General features: G+C 41.6%; 1 protein-coding gene across 1 annotated transcript; it reads right to left on the bottom strand.

Moving 5' to 3' along the window:
- Positions 1 to 589: 589 nt before the first annotated feature.
- On the bottom strand, positions 590 to 20,985 carry Mex3c (mex-3 RNA binding family member C). Its single transcript, XM_070029126.1, has 2 exons — positions 19,800 to 20,985; positions 590 to 3,610 (listed from the first exon to the last, which is right to left on the bottom strand). The coding sequence occupies exons 1-2, from the start codon at positions 20,542 to 20,544 to the stop codon at positions 2,385 to 2,387; spliced, it is 1,971 nt and encodes a 656-aa protein (XP_069885227.1). The 5' UTR covers positions 20,545 to 20,985; the 3' UTR covers positions 590 to 2,384.
- Between the last annotated feature and the right edge of the window lie 260 nt (positions 20,986 to 21,245).

The raw sequence follows: 21,245 nt of genomic DNA, 5'->3' as shown, positions 1-21,245 counted from the left end.
TGGTAGATGGCAAAAGCTCAAGGACAGTGCTCAGGCCCTGAGTTCAAAGCTGCAGGACTGACAAAACCAAAAACAAAAATCTTGTACCTTCATACCAGAAGAGTGAAGTCAAAATTAATATTAATATGTAAAATCACTTAATACTTGACTTACAATTAGGTCAGAAGTAGTAATTTGTGGTCAAGTACATAGACATGCAACTAAATCTAAAATCAGATAAATCTGCACTTTACTACAAATAACATCTCTCAAAGAAAAAGGTAAACTTGGACTGGAACGCAAGCCACATGGCTTACCAACAGCACAATAATAATAATTAAAAAAAGCCATAGAAAGTTGGCATGGTGGTTCATGCTTATAATCTCATAGCACACGGTAAGCTGAGTTTGCAGGAGGATGCCGAGTTCTAGGCTACCTTAGGCTACAGGTTGAGACTGCTTTACAGAGAACTAAAACAGAAAGAGAAGTCACAAGGATGACCCAGGTTGGGACTAGGGAGACCTGGAAAGAAGAAAATCACAATTGTTTAGCAGTTCTCTTCCTTCTCAGGTAAACTAATGATGACATGAAAAACACCAAGGAGAATACATTCAAGTTAATGGAAACAAGTCTTTATTAAGTAACTTTTAATATCAGAAAAATAAAACTCTTATAATTCTCTTTACAGCAAATATATAATATCAGTGCTTTGGCCATCTTAAGTTAAAGGCCCTTTATCATAAAATATATGGTTTTAAACTTTACTCAAATTGAATTTATAATCCCTATGACTTCCCTACATATACATAACAAAAGAGTGTAGTAAAATTAGCAAATACTAAACTATATTGATAATTTATCATTCTTAGTTTGTGGTTTTTAGAAACAGTACACGCACCTAATATATGTCGATTCCTTGGCTTATTAGTTGCAGTGTACAATGCAACAAAATACAAAATACATGCTTGGTGAACATTCGTTCATATCTACAAGACGACAGCTAGAGATTAGGTTTCAATACTGACATATTTACCTACCCTACAAGCAATTAGCATTACATCATAATATGCCATCAAGGCAACTTTTTTATACTGAAAAAATCAAAATAAAAACCGTTATTTGTAAACTTTTATACGAAATGTAACTCTTCAAGTGGAAATAAAAAATAAAATTTGTCTATTTACTATTGAATACACATAGGATTTCAATTTTCGTTATACTGAGAAAAAAAAAGCTCTTTTGTGTTGGGAAAATAACGCTTCAAAAAAATAATTAGTAGAAAAACCCACCAGTATAATATTTTGTCCTTTCAATGCCAGCAGAGATTTGGGAACATACTGAGGATGACGTCAGAGGCATCCACAGGTGAAATGTACAAGTGTTCTTAAATCTTTCCTTGTGATTGGAAATAGTTTTGAAATGAAGTAAACTGACTGGAGGTTGTCACAGCTGCTTTTGTGAATTATGCCAAGGGCCCTGTTACCTCCCCTCCCACCCCCATTACTAAAAAATAAAAAACATATTTATAATGTGCAAGACAAATATGGTTTGAACATAAAATGTTTCACATTTTGATCTGTACTCTAAAAATTAATCAATAGCTTGATCAGACTAATGAATGGAATGTTCACATCGTCAATTATCAGCCAATGTAGGTGTATCCCAAAGCCCTTCCTGAAATGGGAAAACACAGGCGGCCATTCCCACATTCACCAAGAGAGGCAGTGGGAAGGAATTCACAATCAAAGACAATTGCATTCCTGATCCATTGATCATACCAGCCTTGAGCACTCTGGGCGAGATGAAGGTCAATGTAGCAGTTTTGTCCCAAATTCTAACCAATGATCTAGTTAACTGCCATCAGCCCTATTATTACCAATAAGTAATCACAATGCATTTAAAAGTTACTTGCAATCCTGCAGAATTAGGCATAAATTGTTGTAAAATAAAAAACAAACAAACCTGTTTTGTCAAAACTGGCAGTGTAAAGAAGGCAGCACTGGAAGTGTCTGAGTCATCTGTAATGCCAAGTACCCTCCATAAACTCTTAATGTGGTTAGGCTTTTGGGACCCATTGTCTGGAATCTCAGACTTTTCTCATAGATCACACAACCTATGATCTTCACTCAGCCAAGTGGAACTTCAGCTTTAGCAATTCTTACATAAACTGTGTCTCTGGGTCTACAGAATAGTATTAAGAATTCAAACCAAACTAATAGACAAGAGACCACTTAGGTTTAGTGTTACCATAGCAGCCTTTTGTAAGTTTACTAACAACTTTAGCCTAATCCCAATAAAGCCTGCTAACAGTCATAAGAATTCATTAGGAAGTTTACTGGGGTACCATTATACCCATGCCTTTACGAGTCCATATAGAGATATACTATTTATGTATATATATATAGTTAAGAGTGAATTTGGATTGCCTGAGTAACAGCTGTCTGGCAAACTGGACATGATGGCGTTCTCTTTTCACAGATCTTGTTGGCACATTCCATGCAGAAGAGGTTGTGGCCACATGGAACTAGGGCAGCAATTACTTCATTCTCAAAGCAAATCACACAGTCGTGCTTTCTTCTTGATTCTGGAGGTGAGCTGGAGGTGGAGCCACCATTGGAAGAGGAGTAACTATTGGTACCATTAGAAAAAGCAGGGATGTATATTGGAAGGCCGACATGGTTGCCTGTACTAGGTGGGTCGCTCCTAACCCTCCGAGCAAGTGGGTGTTCTATGCTCTCGGGAAATGTAGGAGACAGACGAGGAGTAGATGGCTGACTTCCTCTACGCTGAGTCTTCATGTTACCAGAAGGATCACTCCCAAAGCCAGAGAGTGGGTTAACTGGTTCAAATGGAGTCCAGATAGTTTGAGCGGATGTTGGTAAAGAGTCAAAGGCGGGAGAGTCAACTGCAAGATCTTCCGAGCCTACAGATGGTAGTGTATCTCCAAACCAGAAGTTTCCTGTGCTAAATGGGCTTGTTGGACTAAAGTCGGCCAGCCTATTGCTTCCAAAGTAGGAATCGGTGGAACCACTGCCTAGAGAACTGGAACTATCATTTCGATAATTGGATATCATTCTCGCGCGGCTAGGAGGAACTGGATTGGAGGAGAGCCACGCAGAGCCAAGAGTGCCACCTTCAAAACTCACATCGGTACCATTGTAATGGAAATCATTCTCTTCATTGAGCTCTATGTAGTTTCCGGTACGCATGGCAATATGCATTTCGATTTCTTCCCGTGCTCGGTCAACATTTTCCGGCATCCCTGTCACTTCAAAGACAGGTTCCTTATCTCTGCTTGGAGTCACTATGTATGTGTGGGTCTGTTGCTGAATTCTTTTAATTGTTGCTCCTTTGGGTCCAACCACTAATCCCACCACACGATAGGGGACCCTGACCTGGACCGTCGTCTGACCGGGCAGATTAGGACTACATGACAGCCCTCCCAGGGCAGGGCCATTTTTGTTTCGAGATGCTCGAATCATGGAGAAGTGCTCTGCGGCTGACAGGATTTCTCTTTTGGCCATGGCAACATCTTCTTTCCGTCCAGTGACAACAAAAATGGGCTCTTCACCACGAACAGGTGTCTTGATATATGTGTTTGTCTTGGCTCTCAGTGCTTTAATTTTACAACCTGTTAGGAAAAAAGATTCAGAGGAATCAATACCTACTTCAAAAACACTTACAAAGACAAAGCACAGAAAGCTCTTTTTAAACTGCTTGCCCATGGGGCTATTTTTATTAATTTTTTGCAGAGCTGAGGACCGAACTCAGGGCCTTGTACTTGCCAGGCAACTGGTTTTCCACTGAGCTAAATTCCCAGCCTCACAATTTTTACTTAAAGAAAAGATCTCTCAGTACAGTTGAGCGGCAGTTGCAAGCTCATTGGCTTGCAACCCTAGCTACTCAGGAAGCTGCAATCTGAGGATCAGGGTTTGAAGGCAGGTGAGGAAGGAAAGTCTATGGGACACTCATCTCCAATAACACTACTAAAAAACAGAAGTGTAGCTAGTTGTGGTTCAAGTAGCACTGCATTAGACTTGAGAGGGGAAAAAAACAACAGGCTTAAGAACAGCATCTAGGTCCTGAGTTCAAGCTCTAGGACTGGCACATACGTATGCACACACACTCCTACACCATAAAAACGTATCACTACACAATGAAATGTTCCTGATTCCACTAAGGCTGCTAGATCTGGGCATGTACTTACCTGATGGTCTTTTCATGTGAGAAGAGATGGTAACTCTCCTGGGAGGTTCTAATTCAGAAGTCAGCTTTACTATTTTCTTACTGTTTGTACTACTCATTGCAAATTATAAAGTCTGCTATATAAGAAAGCTATATTGTGAATGGGCATGATTTTTCGAACACTAATATTTAGTACCTAGCAAGTGTGTGGGTGGCAAGAAAAACAATAGTGTGCAAGTGAAACAATCTATTGTCAAAACTGACTTCAAAAAATCTAAAGCCTTAAATGCAGCAGTGGACACTAAAAAGCACTAGACACACTATATTGAAAATGAACTATACAACTGTAGATGGGGATGGGAGGGAAAAACGAGGAAAGTAAAGAAAGGGGTGACACTGTCCTATAGCCCTGCCGGTCACTGGTAGCTCGCATGCCTGTAAATCCTAGCTGAGGAGGCTGAGATCTGAGGACAGTGGTTTGAAGCTGGCCTAAGCAGGAAAGCTCTCCAATTAACTAGCAAAAAGCCAGAAACGTACAGAGCCTTGAGCAAAAGAAACTTAGGGGCCAGTGAGCAGGCCATGAGTTTAAGCCCTAGGACTGCCAAAAACAAAAACAACACAACCAAAAAGACAATGTAAACCAAGGCCAGTAATGTATCTTTGCTTCTGTTCCTTCAGCTAAATTCTAGGTCCATCACAAGTCAGTGTATTTACTTCTATCTTAGTTTAGTTATACTAATGTTTAGTCATACTGATGCTACTAACTAAATTCTCTAAATTATGACATAAATGAATAGAAAATGTATCTATAAAAATTAAGCTGAATGAAGGAAGGGAGCTGGGAGAAAGCTGCTGCTGCTGCTGAATTTTGAATGGGTGAGCTTGGGATAGGGCAAAGAAAGAAGCGATAGTGTACACCCTATGAAGTTCTTGATCCAACCAAACAGATACTGGACATGGCATGATGTGGATGCTCAATGTACTTTTATTAAAGAATTACTCTAATTCAAGGCAGGCCTGGGCTCAAATAAAGGGGCTTGCTTTCAAATTCTTTATTACGTTAAATAAAACATTGAAGCATATATGCCTAACGTGTCATAAATGCCCATTTTAGTCAACTTTTTTTCCTTCAGTACCAACCGTGCAAACTGTAACTCAAAATCTCCACTACACAACCAAGGTAAAAAAAAAATTATGGTGCTATACTTTTCAACGATGCTAACATGATTTCATGAGTATCATGCTATTTTTAGTTTCTAAAAAGAAAGAAAAGAATAAGGTACTATTGAAGATTTAAAAAACACAAAGTAATAACGTGTAAAATTTAAAACCATTTCTAGTCTGCCTACCTACAATAGTACGCCCACATACAACCCCATATAGCTCCCTGTGTTCAGTCTTGCCCAACTCCAATATTCTACATGTTCTTTAGTGAAATAAAACCTTCTATAAGGTTTCCTTCCCACCAAGACTGGTCTGTCCTACACATTGCTAAAGCACCCAACAACTGAATATGCAAATATCCCATGGGGTGGTCATGCAACATGTTGAAAAGATCACTATGTTGTATTAGTTTGTTCTTTATCATAAAAATGTATCAAAATGATGAAACCTTCCTAATTCCACTAATACTGCTACATCTGGACATGTACTTCAGTAGCATGTATTTAGGGGGAGACTATAATTCACACTTCCCAGTACGTATGTATTTTTTTCCTTTCCTAGTTCAAGATTTTCATATGGCCCCATATTAGTAATCCATTTTACCAAAGGGAGCTGATTGTTAATTTCAACTATAGCATATTCAAAGTGACTTTACTGAATCTCCAATTTTTCATTCACACACACACACACACACACACACACACACACACACACACACACACACACACACACACACAAAAAAAAAAAAACACAATTCAATTCTCGACTTCTCTCCTATAAATGAGAACACTGAAAACCTAAAAGACAAGTAGTCAAAGAAAAAGTAAGCATACTGCTGGTATGCATACTGGTAGCTCATCTCTATAATCCTATCTATGCAGAAGATTGAGATCTGAGGACTGTGGTTCAAAAGCCAGCATGGGCAGAAAGTATGTAGACTCTTATCTCCAATTAACCACCAGAAAACCAAAAGTGGCACTATGGCTCAGAGAGGTAGAATGCTAGCTCTGAATGAGAGTGCCCAGGTCCTGAATTCAAGCCCCATGACCAGCACCGCCGCAGCCAACAAAAGCATACAAATAGTTCCCTAGATCCTATCATCTTAAAGACTGCTTTCTAGCTCCATTAGTTCCATGAAGCAAAATAAATAATGTAAAAATTAAACCTGGTGTAATAAAGTGAGAGGACTGAGAACATCTCAGGAAATGCAACTTCAATACATATTTATAAGTGTTAATATTGCATTCTCCTTGGCCTTTGGAAGCCATGTATTGGATACAAGTTGTTCCTTTGGTTTTTATTTTCATTCTTAAATAGTTTACACTTAGGTGGTGGCAAAAGGACATGTCTTCTAACGATATACCACTTTTTAATTAAAGCATTATATAATAAAAATTTAACATTTAGGTCACTAGTCTACAATTAGAAAAATATAGTCCATTATCCATCATTCGTTACCAAGTCACTAAAAAAAACCCATCTCAGCCTTGAGGGTTGGGATTGCAAAAGTAATCCTGCACCACCCCACCCAACTAGTTGACAATATTATGAGATGAATAACCAACGCCCCAGGTTCCAGACCCAGGTATAAACATACTTTCAGTTATCCAAACACAAATTTAGGTGTCCTGGGAAGGGATTTTGTAGATGTAATATCAATTCACCTGGAAATAGGGATAATCTGGGCAGGCCTGACGGAGTCCTTTAGAATGTTTTCCAGACAACAAAAAGCTTGGGTCCGAGGACGTAAACCCCAGGGGTAAGGAATGGAGTCCTGGCCAATGGCTTGATTTCAGCCCAGTGAGATCTGAACAGAAAATCTGGACATACTATGTCTGGACATTCGGTCTGCAGAAACTGAGGTGATAAATTTATATTGTTTGAAGCCAATAAACGAATGGAAATTGTTAGAACAGAGTTCTTATGCCTTTTAAGGGTTCTACAACTAAGAAAAGCATAACTGTATGTTCTTAGTATCACACCAGACATTCTAGAGGACTTTCCAATCAGAATTAAGCAATAGCTTTCAACACACAGTATTACATTACTAAAATGGCATAGTAAACATAAACTTGACATTAGTTCGACTACAGTCCAGAAATCTTTTGTCTATAATTCTTACAATGTTCTTATAATGTATACCCCCTCCTCCTACACATTAAAATGATAAATTTGTGTCACTGAAGCCACTGTTAACTTTTTATGGCAGTATTAGAAAACTAAAGCAAGTAATAAGGTGTTGATAAAGGTAACTATGTTTAGAGGTAAGAGTGGCTTGTTGGAAGATAAATTAACAAACAAGCTGGCCCTAGGGCTTTGCCTAGGTTTTCTCAGCTAATTTTTTTTTTTTTTTTTTTTTTTTTTTTTGCCAGTCCTGGGGCTTGAACTTACGTCTTGGGCACTGTCTCCGAGCTTCTTCTGCTCAAGGCTAGCATTCTACCACTTGAGCCACAGTGCCACTTCTAGCTTTTTGTTTCTGTGGTACTAAGGACTTGAACCCAGGGCTTCATGCATGCTAGGCAAGCACCCTTACCACTGAGCCACATTCCCAGCCCTAAACCATTCCCTTTCTGAGGCTTAAGAGCAGTTTAGAAACTGAAGGCTAAAGTTCAGCTTAATGCCTGAATTTTTCCATTCAAATATTAACTCTTTCTGAAGGTTCTGGTGCGATTTCCATAGTTTCATGAGGAACTCATCATTTAGGACCTCAAGAAGCATAATCAAAAGTGAAAATAAGCCGGGCACTGGTGGCTCATGCCTGTAATCCTAACTACTCAGGAGGCTGAGATCTGAGGATCACGGTTGAAAGCCAGCCTGGGCAGAAAGTCTGTGAGACTCTTATCTCCAATAAAAATCATTAGAAAACTGGAAGTGGTGGTGTGGTTCAAGCGGTAGAACGCTCGCTGTGAGCTGAAGAGCTCAGGGACAGCACCCAAGCAGAGTTCAAGCCCCACAACCAAAAAAAAAAGGGGGGAGGGATAGTCATATAAGCAATACAGATGAAAGACAATTGCTAACATGAAAAGCAGCATATTAAGATAGTGGAAATATACGAAAGATGACTTTCCAATTTACACTAAATGAAAAAAGGCAAAGGCATTTGCACTATGACTTGAAGAAAGTGGTTTGTCTGTGTGGGAAGTTTAAGAACCACAAATGCAAATCCAGAGAATGGCACATCCAGAGGATGGCATAATGGGAACTGAAGCTGGTTCAGCACTCAGTGAGCTTCAAGCAACTGGAGGCAGAACAGAGATAGGGCTGGATGGGAGGCAGAAGTCTTCAGTGTTAGACAAAGGAGTTAATCAATTTTGGAAAGAAGTAACATGATCAGATATGCTGTCAGGCTGATGGGAGCATAAAATATAGACCAAAAAATAGACAAAGAGCCAGGTGCCTTTGGCTCACACCTATAATCCTAGCTCTCATAAGAGTTCTGATGATCTCTGCTGGAAGCCAGTCTAGCCAAGAAAGTCCATGTGACTCTTATCTCCAATTAACCACCAAAAAGCCAGAAGAGGAGGTGAGACTCAAGAAGTATTGTACAAAGCTCAGGGACAGTACCCAGGCCTTCAGTTCAAGACCTAGGATGGTGCCGGTGAATGCTCACACAAAGACAAAGAACTTAGAAACTTAGAGACTTATTTATCTGAAAGGCCACCATAATCAGAAAATGAAACAGTTCATGAGACAGGGACCAGGAAGAGCCATTGTTATATTCTAATATACAGTATATGTAGTATATTCATCTTTTTCTTGTGCTAGTTTTTGACAAAGCTGAGTTCTCCAAAAACTAAACTCATTGTATATATGTGTACGTATCTCATATGGAGTAATTAAAAATTTTTGTAAGAATTTATACATACACATAATTAACTCTCCTCCTAGAGACTCTTATCTCTAATAAACCACTCAGAATACCAGAAGTAGTGCTATAGCTCGAGTGGTAGAGCGCTTGCCTTGAGCTAAAGAGCTGAGGGACAGCGCCCAGGGACAAGAGTTTAAGCCCACAACAGACAAAAAAAAAAAAAAAAAAAAACACAAAAAAAGACCCCATACAAAACACCAAAAAAAAGACAAACAGGACAAGAGCTATGCCTGGTGGTGGCACATGTCTGTAAGTCAAGCATTCAGGAGACTGAAGCATGAATTGAAGGCAAGGCTAACCTGGGCTAGCATAGTATGACCTAGTCTCAAAAAGCCATTCCAGGGGCTGGGAAGGTGCATCAGTGGTAGAGTGCTTGCCTAGCATGAATGAAGCCCTGAGTTCAATTCCTGAGTACCACACAAACAGAAAAAGCCAGAAGTGGCGCTGTGGCTCAAGTGGTAAGAGTGCTAACATTGAGCAAAAGAAGCTCAGAGACAGTGCCCAGGCCTTGCGTTCAAGCCCCAGGACAGACAAAAAAATCAACAAACCAAAACAAAAAAAGAAGAATGTGGAATAACCCAGATTAACAAACATAGCCAATTCAAAAAATGCAAACTGTCAGGCTCTATGAGCAGAATCATAATACAATCATTATCATAACCACCATCAAGAATCCCTTATGGTCCAGTTCAAAGGAAATAATAAGTGAAACCAGAAGGGTTCTACTTTTGACTTCTAATAACCTCCATCCTGATTAGCTTCCAGGCTGGGTTCTAGCCACTTATCTTACTTTTGGTCACTCAACTTTCAGGTCTTTTCCAACTTAATATTTGTGATCAAGTCTCTCTTCCAGGAAATACACAATCATCTCTTCTTCAAAATCACTTGGGGGCAATCAGATACTATAATTTCACACATATATTCTTTTTCCTCAATGAAAGGTTACTTAAGACTTAAGAACACAAAACTCTGAATGGAACATCATGAAACATCTTAATGAACATGTCACTAAACCCTACCTCTCTTTCCTGTTCAAGGATCTATGATTAAAGGTATTTTCCTCACTTAGTTGTTACTCATAACAACTAAGTACAATACTGTATGACTGGGCTAGGGTTGTAACTCAGTGGTAGGGTTCGAGCTAACCGTGCCTTGGCCCTGGGTTCATCCCTTCCTTTCAAAGCTGATCACAGTATTTGGCAGGTTTTTAAAGATTTATCTATTCCTCACTATTCACCTCTTCCCATCACTTCATGAGTAAACTCAGCTAACATCTCGGGGCCTCAATTAACTTTGAAATAATAAAAAATTCACAAAGCAAAGCATTCTTTCATTTCATTAGTATTGACTTTTGAACTCAGGGCCTCGTGATTGCTAGACAAAACTCTATTACTTGAGCCATGTCCCCCAAGCCTACTTTTCCATTTTCTAAAGGCTGTTTCCCAGATACAATATTTTCATTAAATGACCATAATAGAACAGTTTTGAAAGGAGAGGAAAAAGATTAATGGAATTGCTCCAAATCTCCCAGCTATTCAGTTGGGTATCTAAACTAAATTGTCTCATTTCACACGCCTTTCATCACTACTCTGCACTCTTCCTGTAACAGCACATCGTTTCACATTGTTAATGATAGATTATAATAGCAAGGGGACAGGGTCATATAATATCATGATTTTTAAAATAAGGGCCTTTCCTTATCGGGATAGTCTATTCAAAAATTATTTTCACTTGACAAAATGTCAATTTCAGCTGGGCATGGTGATTCACACCTGTAGTCACAACACCCAGGAACGTGAGGCGGAAGCCACTCTGGGCTATGCAGTAGGACTCTGATACAAACACTACAAACCAACGATTAAAAACTCAATTTCAGCATCACATGTTCAAAGCTGGATAAATATTAAGTTAAAAATTCCAAGGAGAATGTTTCGTATGCATTTACTGTAAGAACGCATTGTCTGGGAAGGGAATGAGGAGGGGAAGAGACCATATGAAAGGAAATGTACTCATTACCTGACTCCTAATTGTAATCCCTTTGTATATCACCTTCATAATAACAATATTTTTAAAAGTACATAGTATAACTGCAACCTCTATGTACACCACCTTTATAACAACAATTAAAACCTTTTTTTTTTTTTTTTAAAGAATACATTGCATTCTGGTCTGGTAGTGATATATATGCCTGTTAATTCCCAGTACTCAGAAGTTAAGGCCAGATGATCTCTAGCTTGAGGCTAGCCTGGCTGCTACTGAGCCTCAAACAAATGAAACAAAAAACAGCACAACATATTTATAAATGTACGTGTGTGTGTGTGTGTGTGTGTGTGTGTGTGTGTGTGTGTGTGTGTGTGGCTGCTACTAAGCCTCAAACAAAATGAAACAAAAACCAGCACAACATATTTATAAATATACGTGTGTGTGTGTGTCTTGAACTCGGCCTATAAATGTACAAGTGTGTGTGTGTGTGTGTGTGTGTGTGTGTGTATGTGTGTGTGTGTCTTGAACTCGGCCTATAAATGTACAAGTGTGTGTGTGTGTGTGTGTGTGTGTGTGTGTGTATGTGTGTGTGTGTCTTGAACTCGGCCTATAAATGTACAAGTGTGTGTGTGTGTGTGTGTGTGTGTGTGTGTGTGTGTGTGTGTATGTGTGTGTGTGTCTTGAACTCAGCCTGGGTGCTGTCCCTGAGCAACTCAGCTCAAGGCTAGTGCTCTACCACTTGAGCCACAGCGCTGCTTTCAGTTTTTTTGGTGGTTAACTGGAGATAAGTCTCTCAGGGATGTTCCTGCTTGAGCTGGCTTTGAACTGAGATCCTCAGATCTCAGCCTCCTGAATAGCTAGGATTACAGGTGTGAGCCACCCGCGCCAGACACAGTAATAGTATTAATAGCTTTCCTTTACAGGGTGTGTCAGGTCTTTAAAGTAAAACTTAGCTGAATTTTCAGTGATGGATACTAGGTTCATCTCAGTTTTGGGATTACTACGCCAGCACTTCACACAACTCCATTTATTATGCAGTTATGTTCTGTTTACTATGAACATTTAAAAGAGAAATTTAATGTCTTCAATTTAAACAATGTCTTCTATACTTCAAAGCACCACATAATCTCAAGGTTGGTTGACTCATTAAAGCCAAGAGGGAAAAAAAAGACCTCATTACTACAGTTTGGAAAGTAAATCAGTAAATAGCAAAATACCAAGTTTCTAGCCTAGTAATTCAGCATAATTACATAAACAGCATCTACTTTACTATTTCAGGTACTTTAACTGATATTAAGTACACAAAAATGACTGATATCTAGTTCTGCCTTTACTGTTTTATCTATTGAAGAATCAAAAGGATTCAATGTTTATATGTTTTTGTATTGGAAGTATTCCAATCACCTATGATCCTGCTGATTTTTTGCTTTCTTTATTCTGTATCTTGATGGGACAGATATGATATGAATAGTAAGTAACAGCTTGAGACCTTGGATAAGTTTCTTATATTTCCTTACATGTATGGTGGAAATAATAGAGCCAATACATGTAATTCTGCCCAGTGCCTGATACATTTAAAACTTATTAAAAAAGTTGAATAAGCTAATTTTCCTGGAGGAATTTATAGTATACTTTCTAAAAAATACACAAAGCTGGAAAGACACATGAAGGCAATGTAAGTGGTAATTAGAAATCTGTTTATGTGATTTGAAGTCCTGCTGTCTTTGGACAAAGCTCAGAATATAAGAGAGATCATGTAGTTCAAAAATCTGACTTTATGCATGTCCAGAGTTAAAAATTAGTGATTCTTTAAAAAAAAAAAAATCACCATTCTTCTAACCTACCTTTATTTTTTCTAGTAGGTTTTTAGGGCTAGAAAAGAAATCCTTCCATGTAAAGGAAACACATATTTTATACCATCAAAACACATATTTTATACCACACATTATATGATATGTAACTATTATATGTGATGCAATAACTATTACATATATCTAATATGTATCTATATACTAAATATATTAAACTAACCCCCACCTTATTTTAACTTAATTACACCACACAAAAGGATAAAAAATACTTAATAAAAAAAGTTAAGTTGGGGACCAGTTCAGGCTTCTTAGTGATAACTTGTCCTAAAACATACATTACTTTAGAATCATCTGAAAAAAAAAAAAAATCACTGCAATTTTCATGTGCTCTCTCTTTGGGGACACACGATTGTAATGGGTTTTCTAGCCCAGGTAACTTACTTTGATTAAAGTAATATGTGGAAATATGTTAAGTATTATTTCCGGGTCTAACATGTGCGTATACTACACAATAATCTCTCACTCTGGCACAAGGAGAACTTAACATCTGAGAAAATGGCTATTCCATGGGCCTGTGTCCCTAAATGACCAAAATGATCAAAGCCCCTGTGAATAAGAAATAAACCTTGATTGTGAACACTGAGATACGGGGATCCTTTGTAACACAGCAAAGAGCCAGTTATCTAACATGGACGCAATCATTGGCTGGTTCTAATTTATTACAGAAGTATATAATGTGAGAAACTGAGAAAGCCAAGAAAAGTTGAATGGTCCCAAGCTAATTTCACATATAACAAAAGTAAAATGGCTTTAAAACCTAATTTCATGTATGTCAATCTGTGTATCATTCAGTCTCTAGAGGTAGATATGACTGTACCATGCTGCAAAGAGGAATCTCTAAAGGTCAGAGTTTAAGTGACTTTAAGATCACGAGATTAGCTGAGTGTTGGTGGCTCATGCCTGTAATCCTAGCTACTCAGGAGGCTGAGATCTGAGGATCACGGTTCAAAGCCAGCCCAGGCAGAAAAGTCCGTGAGACTCTTAACTCCAATTAACCACTAGAAAACTGGAAGTGGTGCTGTGGCTCAAGCAGAAGAGTGCTTGCCTTGAGTTGAAGAGCTCAGGGAAAGTGCCCAAGCCCAGAGTTCAAGCCCCATGACCAACCAAAAAAATAATAATAACGACATCCACTGATTGCTGGCTTTTTCTATATACACAGCTTAACTGTGTTACAGCACACTGGCATAATTTACTGTCTCTCTCTATATATCCATATATATATATCGATATATAGAGATACATCTATATCTCTATAGATATAGATCTATATATATATATCGATATATAGAGATATGTCTATATCTCTATATATCCATATATAGAGATATGTCTATATCTCTATATATCCATATATATATATTCTTCCCCTGCTCCAGTACTAGGGCTTGAATTTAGGGCCTGGGTACTGTCCCTGAGCTTTTACTCAAGCTAGCACTGTATCACTTAAGCCACAGTGCTACTTCCAGCTTTCTGTTTATGTGGTACTGAGGAATCAAATCCAAGGCTTCATGTATTCTATCTAGGCAAGCACTCTACCACTAAGCCATATTCCTAGCCCTACAATATATATTTTTTAGACTAAACTATACATCTTAAAATATGTCTGCATTAAGACATTAAGTTTTCCATAAAATCGTCCATTTATATAAATACTTAAGTACTCAAAACAAGATCAAGGATGTAATAAATACCTTTAAAAAAAATGAGTGGTACCTTTTTTTGAATTTAAGGTGTAGAGAAGAGTTTACACATTGTTGGAAATTTTAGGGTTGTTCTTAACAGAAAACACATCCTTGAATCACCATTTTATTTCTCTTTTTAGAATAGTGAATCAGCACAGTTCAGGAAGGAAAGGCACTATATTCCCCAACCATTTGTAAGACAATTACAATAACTGTCCCCTCCTATGGCCCCAACATTAATACATACTATTGTATATATGGTAACAAACCAAACTCAAAACCTTTCTGCAATGTTAGAGCATGTAATTTCTTAAGACCAACATGTAAACTAACTTTCTCAATGGCAGTGAACTTTTAGACAATTTAGTACTGTGTTAAGGCAACTGTGCATAGTTACTATGCTACTTCTGCCTAGACGACTTATTTGTTTTATTATTTTTTTGTTGGTCGTGGGGCCTGAACTCTGGGCCTGGGTGCTGTCCCTCAGCTCTTCAGCTCAAAGCTAATGCTCTACCACTTGAGCCACAGCGCCACTTTTGGCTTTTTCTGCTCATGTGGTGCTGAGGAATCAAACCCAGGGCCTCATGCATGCAAGGTAAGCACTCTACCACTGAGCCATCTTCCCAGTCCCGACAACAAAAATTTTAAATAAACCAACTTGGATAATGATATTTTAAATTATGCATACTACAAATAAGGAATCCCAACTCAAGATGATCAGGGCAGAACTATATCCAATATACTATTAGCTTTCCAGAGCAGAATACTGAGACAGCAGGGTAGAGTAGGAAGAACTTTATTTTTTATGTCAAACAAGCTGGTCTAAATACATACATGTTCTATTATTTGAAGTCATCTTCATTATCTACATCTGCCAAATAGCTATAACTACCCAGCAAAGTGACACTGGAAAAATACCTAACATGTTTGGTAAAGAAGACAACATCACTCCACCCTCAAGGAGAAAAGCAAAAAAATGGACACCATGCTTTATTATTATTATTATTTCTTCTTAGATCATGTGCATTCTATTGTAGTTTCTGGTTTGTTTTGAGACAAGGTCTCATTATATATAACCCAGCTGGCCTTGAATTAGTGATCTTCTTGCTTCCTATGTAATAGGCATGGAGGAGCAATGTGAAGTTTTCTGTTCTGCCAGATCAAATCATACATTATTTCTGTTGTGTATAATTTCATCACAAGCAATTGAAGAAAAATGTCACAAGTGTACAACAAAGGCAACTTTGAAGAATGTTATATGTGACAATATACATTACCACTGGGTATCAGTGGAAAAAAAATAATTTAAAAATTTCCCTATATGACCTAGCTTAGTGATAGCCAAAGTCAAGTATAAGAAAATCCACTGGAATGTAGAAACAAATGCCTTATTCTTGTAACTTTTTATATACAACATAATGTTGTACATTATAAAGCACACATATTATACACAAATGTCCAGATATTGGGAGCATTAGTAGTTTTTTTTGACAGAGTGTATAAACAAAAAAGGATAGAGATCATTCTACCCTATAAGGTTAGAAAGTACATACTCTATCAGTTAAAGTCACCATTGAATATAGTTGAAGGTAACACATCAAACAGTAAATATGAAACTTTTGGCTGCAGAATCTTTAAACAACTCAATTTAGGAAATTCATCATTTTCTGAAGTATAGTTGAGAATGGGACTTGAGTTCTACTTTAACTCACTGCTGGATATCAGTGATGACAGAAACCACATCAAAACCCAACAATTTAAATGTCAACTACTGTTAGTGTGTCTTGCAAGCACTAGACTAAAAAAACAGATATTTCTGTTGTCAGATTTATTTTGATGTCTATATTTTAAAATTCTTAATTCCTGATTTTATTTTTTATTTTTTATTTATTTTTTGGTCAGTCGTGGGCCTGAACTCTGGGCCTGGGCGCTGTCCCTCAGCTCTTCAGCTCAAGGCTAGCGCTCTACCACTTGAGCCACAGCGCCACTTCCGGCTTTTTTCCTTTTTGCTTATGTGGTGCTGAGGAATGGAACCCAGGGCCTCAGGCATGCAAGGCAAGCGCTCTACCACTGAGCCACCTTCCCAGCCCCATTCCTGATTTTATAGTATTATTTCACACAAGATACAAAACAAAACTCCCCCAAACCCAACAGGACTAATTTAACATATCCAAAGATCATATACTACTAGGAGAAAATAAGAGATCAAAGTGCTGGCAGACCAGCACCCATCACTATCAATAGCAATAGTCTGAGGCTGGACCTGGTGTTACAGGACTGTAAGCCCAGATTTCTAGAGGCTGATGAAGATGGTAGGATGGGAGGTTAAGACAGACTGGGCTACATAGTGAGACCCAGTCTCAAAAACACAGCAGTGGTTTGGGTTAACTTTATTTATTTTAAAATAAGACACTGGAAACAGAAGCCATCTACAAGAGTTGCTAGTCTGTGTGACTCAGAATTCCATTTGTCCTACTCTGCTTCAGAGCTGAAGTCATAAATGTCTTCATCTGTGACATAATTATTTCCAAAACCAATTAAGAGATGTCAAATTGGAAATTATGACTTCAAGGTAACGAATTAAATGGTAGGAAAGGCTATCTTTCAAGGATGAAAATGTAACTTCTTCAAAGCAAACAAGAAAACAAATGACTTGTCCTGTTTAACTCACTTAGGACAGGTACTCACACTGTAAAAGTATGTGATTATTAGAAGTCACTTAGTTCTCTGTACAAATGAGTGAGTACTTTACATATTTTATTACCATGCTCCTGGGGTGTGGGGTGGCAAAAATGTCAATGATCCACTAGGTGAATGATTTGAAACAGGAAAAGGGCATGACTTTACGTTCTGAAGAAAGAGGAAGATGACATACTTTTAACAGTATCGTCAACTCTGGGAAAATGTAAGTGCAAAAAGAACAGTCAGCAATTTGTCTCATGTCTATGGCAGATTCACATCCTTATTAGCCAAATAAGAAAAACTAAGGCGGGCTGGGAAGGTGGCTCAGTGGTAGAGCGCTTGCCTTGCATGCATGAGGCCCTGGGTTCGATTCCTCAGCACCACATAAGCAAAAAAAAAAAAAAAAAGCCGGAAGTGGCGCTGTGGCTCAAGTGGTAGAGTGCTAGCCTTGAGCTGAAGAGCTGAGGGACAGCACCCAGGCCCAGAGTTCAGGCCCTACAACCGGACCCAAAAAACAAACAAACAAAATAGAATATTAAAAAAAAAGAAAAACTAAGGCAATCTCACTTATCTTGTAGTAGCAGATGGTACAAAACACAAGCTTGGAGTTTACTTTTTCAAGGAATAGATCTGCATAAAGGTAACGGTTTACACAACTAAGGACCATTTTATAGTGCCTAAACAGGCAGGACAAAAGTTTGTGTCATATTAAATCTACAAAACATATGATTTACCTCATCCTGTAGGAAAACTAGTGTGTAAATGCTCTTGCCTTTGTTATCCTAGGCTGTCACCATATACACACAGAGGCAACTTGTGCAGACGAAGTATTATTCTAGTATGGCATTCAAAAGTCTCTATTCTGGCCTCAACAATCATCTTCCCAGTTTCAATCACTTCCCTTTACCAGATCAAAATCATCAACAAAACTGAAAGTGACCTGCCCATCATTCCTAGTGGTCTGCTCCTTAAGCTTCTTCACATGGTTCCTCTTCCATTTGCTAACTCCTACCCAAAGCCCTCCAGGATCTATGCTCTCAAGTGTATGCCTTTTGTCTATCATATTATGTGTTAGTACCAAATATCTCCACATCAGTGCCACTCTATTCATTAGGCTGTTAGCTTCTAAAAAGGGCAGAAAGTTTGAGTCAACTAGGAATTCTTAATTACCACGAACTCAATACCTGACGAAATACAAACTTCATACATAACTATCTCAATGGTCAGCTCATTTTGGATCTATAAACTGAAATGCAGTACTTTTATCTCACGTAGGTGAAACGGTTAACTCGGACTATTTTCCATCCCTTTTTGTCTAGCTTTCAGATGGCTTTTTAAAATATGGCAATTCCAGAGGTAAGTCAACTCTGATCTATCAGGCTTCCGTTTCAACAGTCCTCTTCTGTGTACTTCAGACCACTTGGGAGAGATGAGATCATTTAAGCAGCAGCGCCATCCTCTCTCTTTATTTGACCCCGACAATGCTTCAAGCTAACAGTAAAGCTGGCTTGCACGAACCAGGCGGAACCATTCTGTAAAAAGGGCGGCCGCAGGTAATATTTACTACTTTTGCAAAGGGGGAGAAGGAGAGGCTACACTCAAAAAACACAGAACCCCCTCCTAAAAGGTCGATACAGACGGAGGTCCTCTGGGCATCCCCTTCCCCCACCCTCACAAATCTACTCCAGGAATCGGAGACACAGGTCCTTTGTCTGAACAATGTGGGAGGAGTCTGTCTGCAGTGCTGGTGCGCCGGCCAGTGAAGAGGAGAGATGATTGAAAAAACTGCACAAACGCCTAAAGTTCCTCCTTAGTTGCCTTCCCGTCCAGCTTTCCCTGCATGGTGCACGCTGGAGTGTTCCAAAAGACAGCCAATGTGCCTCTTCGGGCATAAAGAACACGGAGAGGCGCAAAGTAAGATCAACAGAGTTAGGGAGCTCTTCCAAAGCTAAGTTTGGGGAGAGCAAGGGCGGGGTGGCGGCGTGACCGCTGCAACATCGCTCCCTTCCATCCCGACCGAACTCTCCACACGCCTCCATGTCTGTCCACTTTTCACCTGCATCAGCTGTCTTAGGGGAAAGCCGAGCAAACTTGTAACACCTCCACTCCTCTGACCTGGTCTTTCCTCAACTCGCTGAGCGTTCTGATGCCCCGCCAGCCGGGTCTTGCACGAATACCGCCCGAGTAGAGGGAGCCCCAGCAGACCGGGTGGCCCGAGGAACTTAACAGTTTCTTTTTCAATTCAGCGTGGATTCCGACCAGGTGAGCGGCCCTCCCGTCCCGCCGGCCCGTCGGGAACTCGCGGGGTTCGCTTTTGTCCTGTCCTTCCCGCCGCCAGCTCCCACCCAAGCCCCGGCGGGTCTCCCCCGCTTCCCCGCCACTTACCCTGGCGGCCGACAATCTCGGCGACGTGCTCGGAGCTGGGCACCGGGACGCATTCGGTGGTGTTGACGCTCTTTCTCCGGAGCAGGGCCGCCTGATCCCCGTTCAGGGCAGCCACCGCCGCCCCGCCGCCGCCGCCGCCGCCGCCCGGGCCGTAGGCGTGGGACAGCATCGCCGCCATCATGCCCTGGGCATCGTCCCCTCCGTAGAGCACCCCCGCGGCGGCGGCCGCCTCCCGCGCGTCGAAGCCCGCGGCGGGCAGCAGCACCGACCCCAGGGGCCCGCCCGGGATCGGCTGGGTCTGGGAGGCGGCGGCCGCGGGCGGCGACAGCAGCAGCAGCGACGGCCGGTCCTCCTCCTCCTCGGCCTCCTCCAGCTCCTCCTCCTCCAGCAGGTCTCCGTCCAGCTCGGCCTCCTCCCCCTCGTCCTCCTCCAGCTCCAGCTCGGCCGCCTCGGGAGCCGCGGGCCGCCCGGGCGGAGCCCGCTCCTCCGGAGACAGCCCCGCCGCCCGCCGGGCCTGGCCGTGCGCCGCCGCCGCCGCCGCGGGGGCCCTCAACGCCGGGGCGCCGGGCTCCGCCGGGCTGGGGTCGTCGAGGCCTAGCGCGGCCAGGCGCTCCCTCAGCAGGAGCCCGTCCCCCTCGAGCTCCGGGCCGCCGGCGGGCGGCGGCAGCGGCGGCGGCGGGGGCGGCTGCGGCAGGGGGGCCGGGGCCGCCGCCAGGGCCAGGGCCGCGGAGCTGCCGCTCGGCATCGCGGCGGCGCGCTGTCAATGGCGGCGGCGGCGGCGGCGGCGGCCGGGTCAGGCGCGGCGGGCGGCGGGCCCCATGGCGGACGGGGCCCGGCTCAGCGCGCAAACACCTTTTCCTCTGGGGAGGCGACGGGGCCCGCGACCCGGGCTGGGGAGCGCCAGGGCCGCCCGGAGAGCGGAGGCGGCGGGGTGGAGGGGCCGGGGAAGGAGGCAGAGGCAGGTAACTAGGTGGGTGGGTGGGGACGGCGGCGGGGCGGGCGGGCGGAGGTGGCAGCGGCGCCCCTCTCAGGGTTTCTTTTGTTTCATGGCCTTAACCAGCCCCCAGCGCGCGCGGCGGCGGTGGCGGTGGCGGCGACGCCCCACGCCGCTCTCCGAATGAAGCCGGCGTGCTCTGATTGGCTGCTTTTAATCTCCGGGAGCCCGCCCTCTCCTCCTACAGCCTTCTCACTCGTTTCCCTAGCCCCACCCCCCCACCCTCTCCTCGGGCCCCGCCCCTCCCCTCCCCAGAGCGTTCTGATTGGGTGACCGGGACCAGCCAGTCCGTGAAGCCGGCTCTACCGTCCTCTCCCTTCTCACAGCCCCGCCCTCTCCCTTCTCACAGCCCCGCCCTCTTTCTCTTCTGACTCACGAAGAGAGAGGCTGTGATTGCTCACTTTCCACGTCACTCTTTGTGATGTACACTGATAGGGGCGGGGAGTGAGGCG

Source organism: Dipodomys merriami, unplaced genomic scaffold, assembly GCF_024711535.1.
Source record: "Dipodomys merriami isolate MVZ:Mamm:240054 unplaced genomic scaffold, mDipMer1.0.p SCAF_2, whole genome shotgun sequence".
NCBI lineage: Eukaryota > Metazoa > Chordata > Mammalia > Rodentia > Heteromyidae > Dipodomys > Dipodomys merriami.
The sequence above is the reverse complement of the archived record's forward strand: the minus strand, read 5'-3'. Positions and strand labels throughout refer to the sequence as shown.

Bases quoted from the DNA above. Each gene is read 5' to 3' on its own strand.
- Mex3c (XM_070029126.1), bottom strand. From the start codon at position 20,544: ATGCCGAGCGGCAGCTCCGCGGCCCTGGCCCTGGCGGCGGCCCCGGCC. The intron at 3,611-19,799 runs GTAAGTGGCGGG...TTTTCCTAACAG, and splicing joins CGAGATTGTCGGCCGCCAGG to GTTGTAAAATTAAAGCACTG.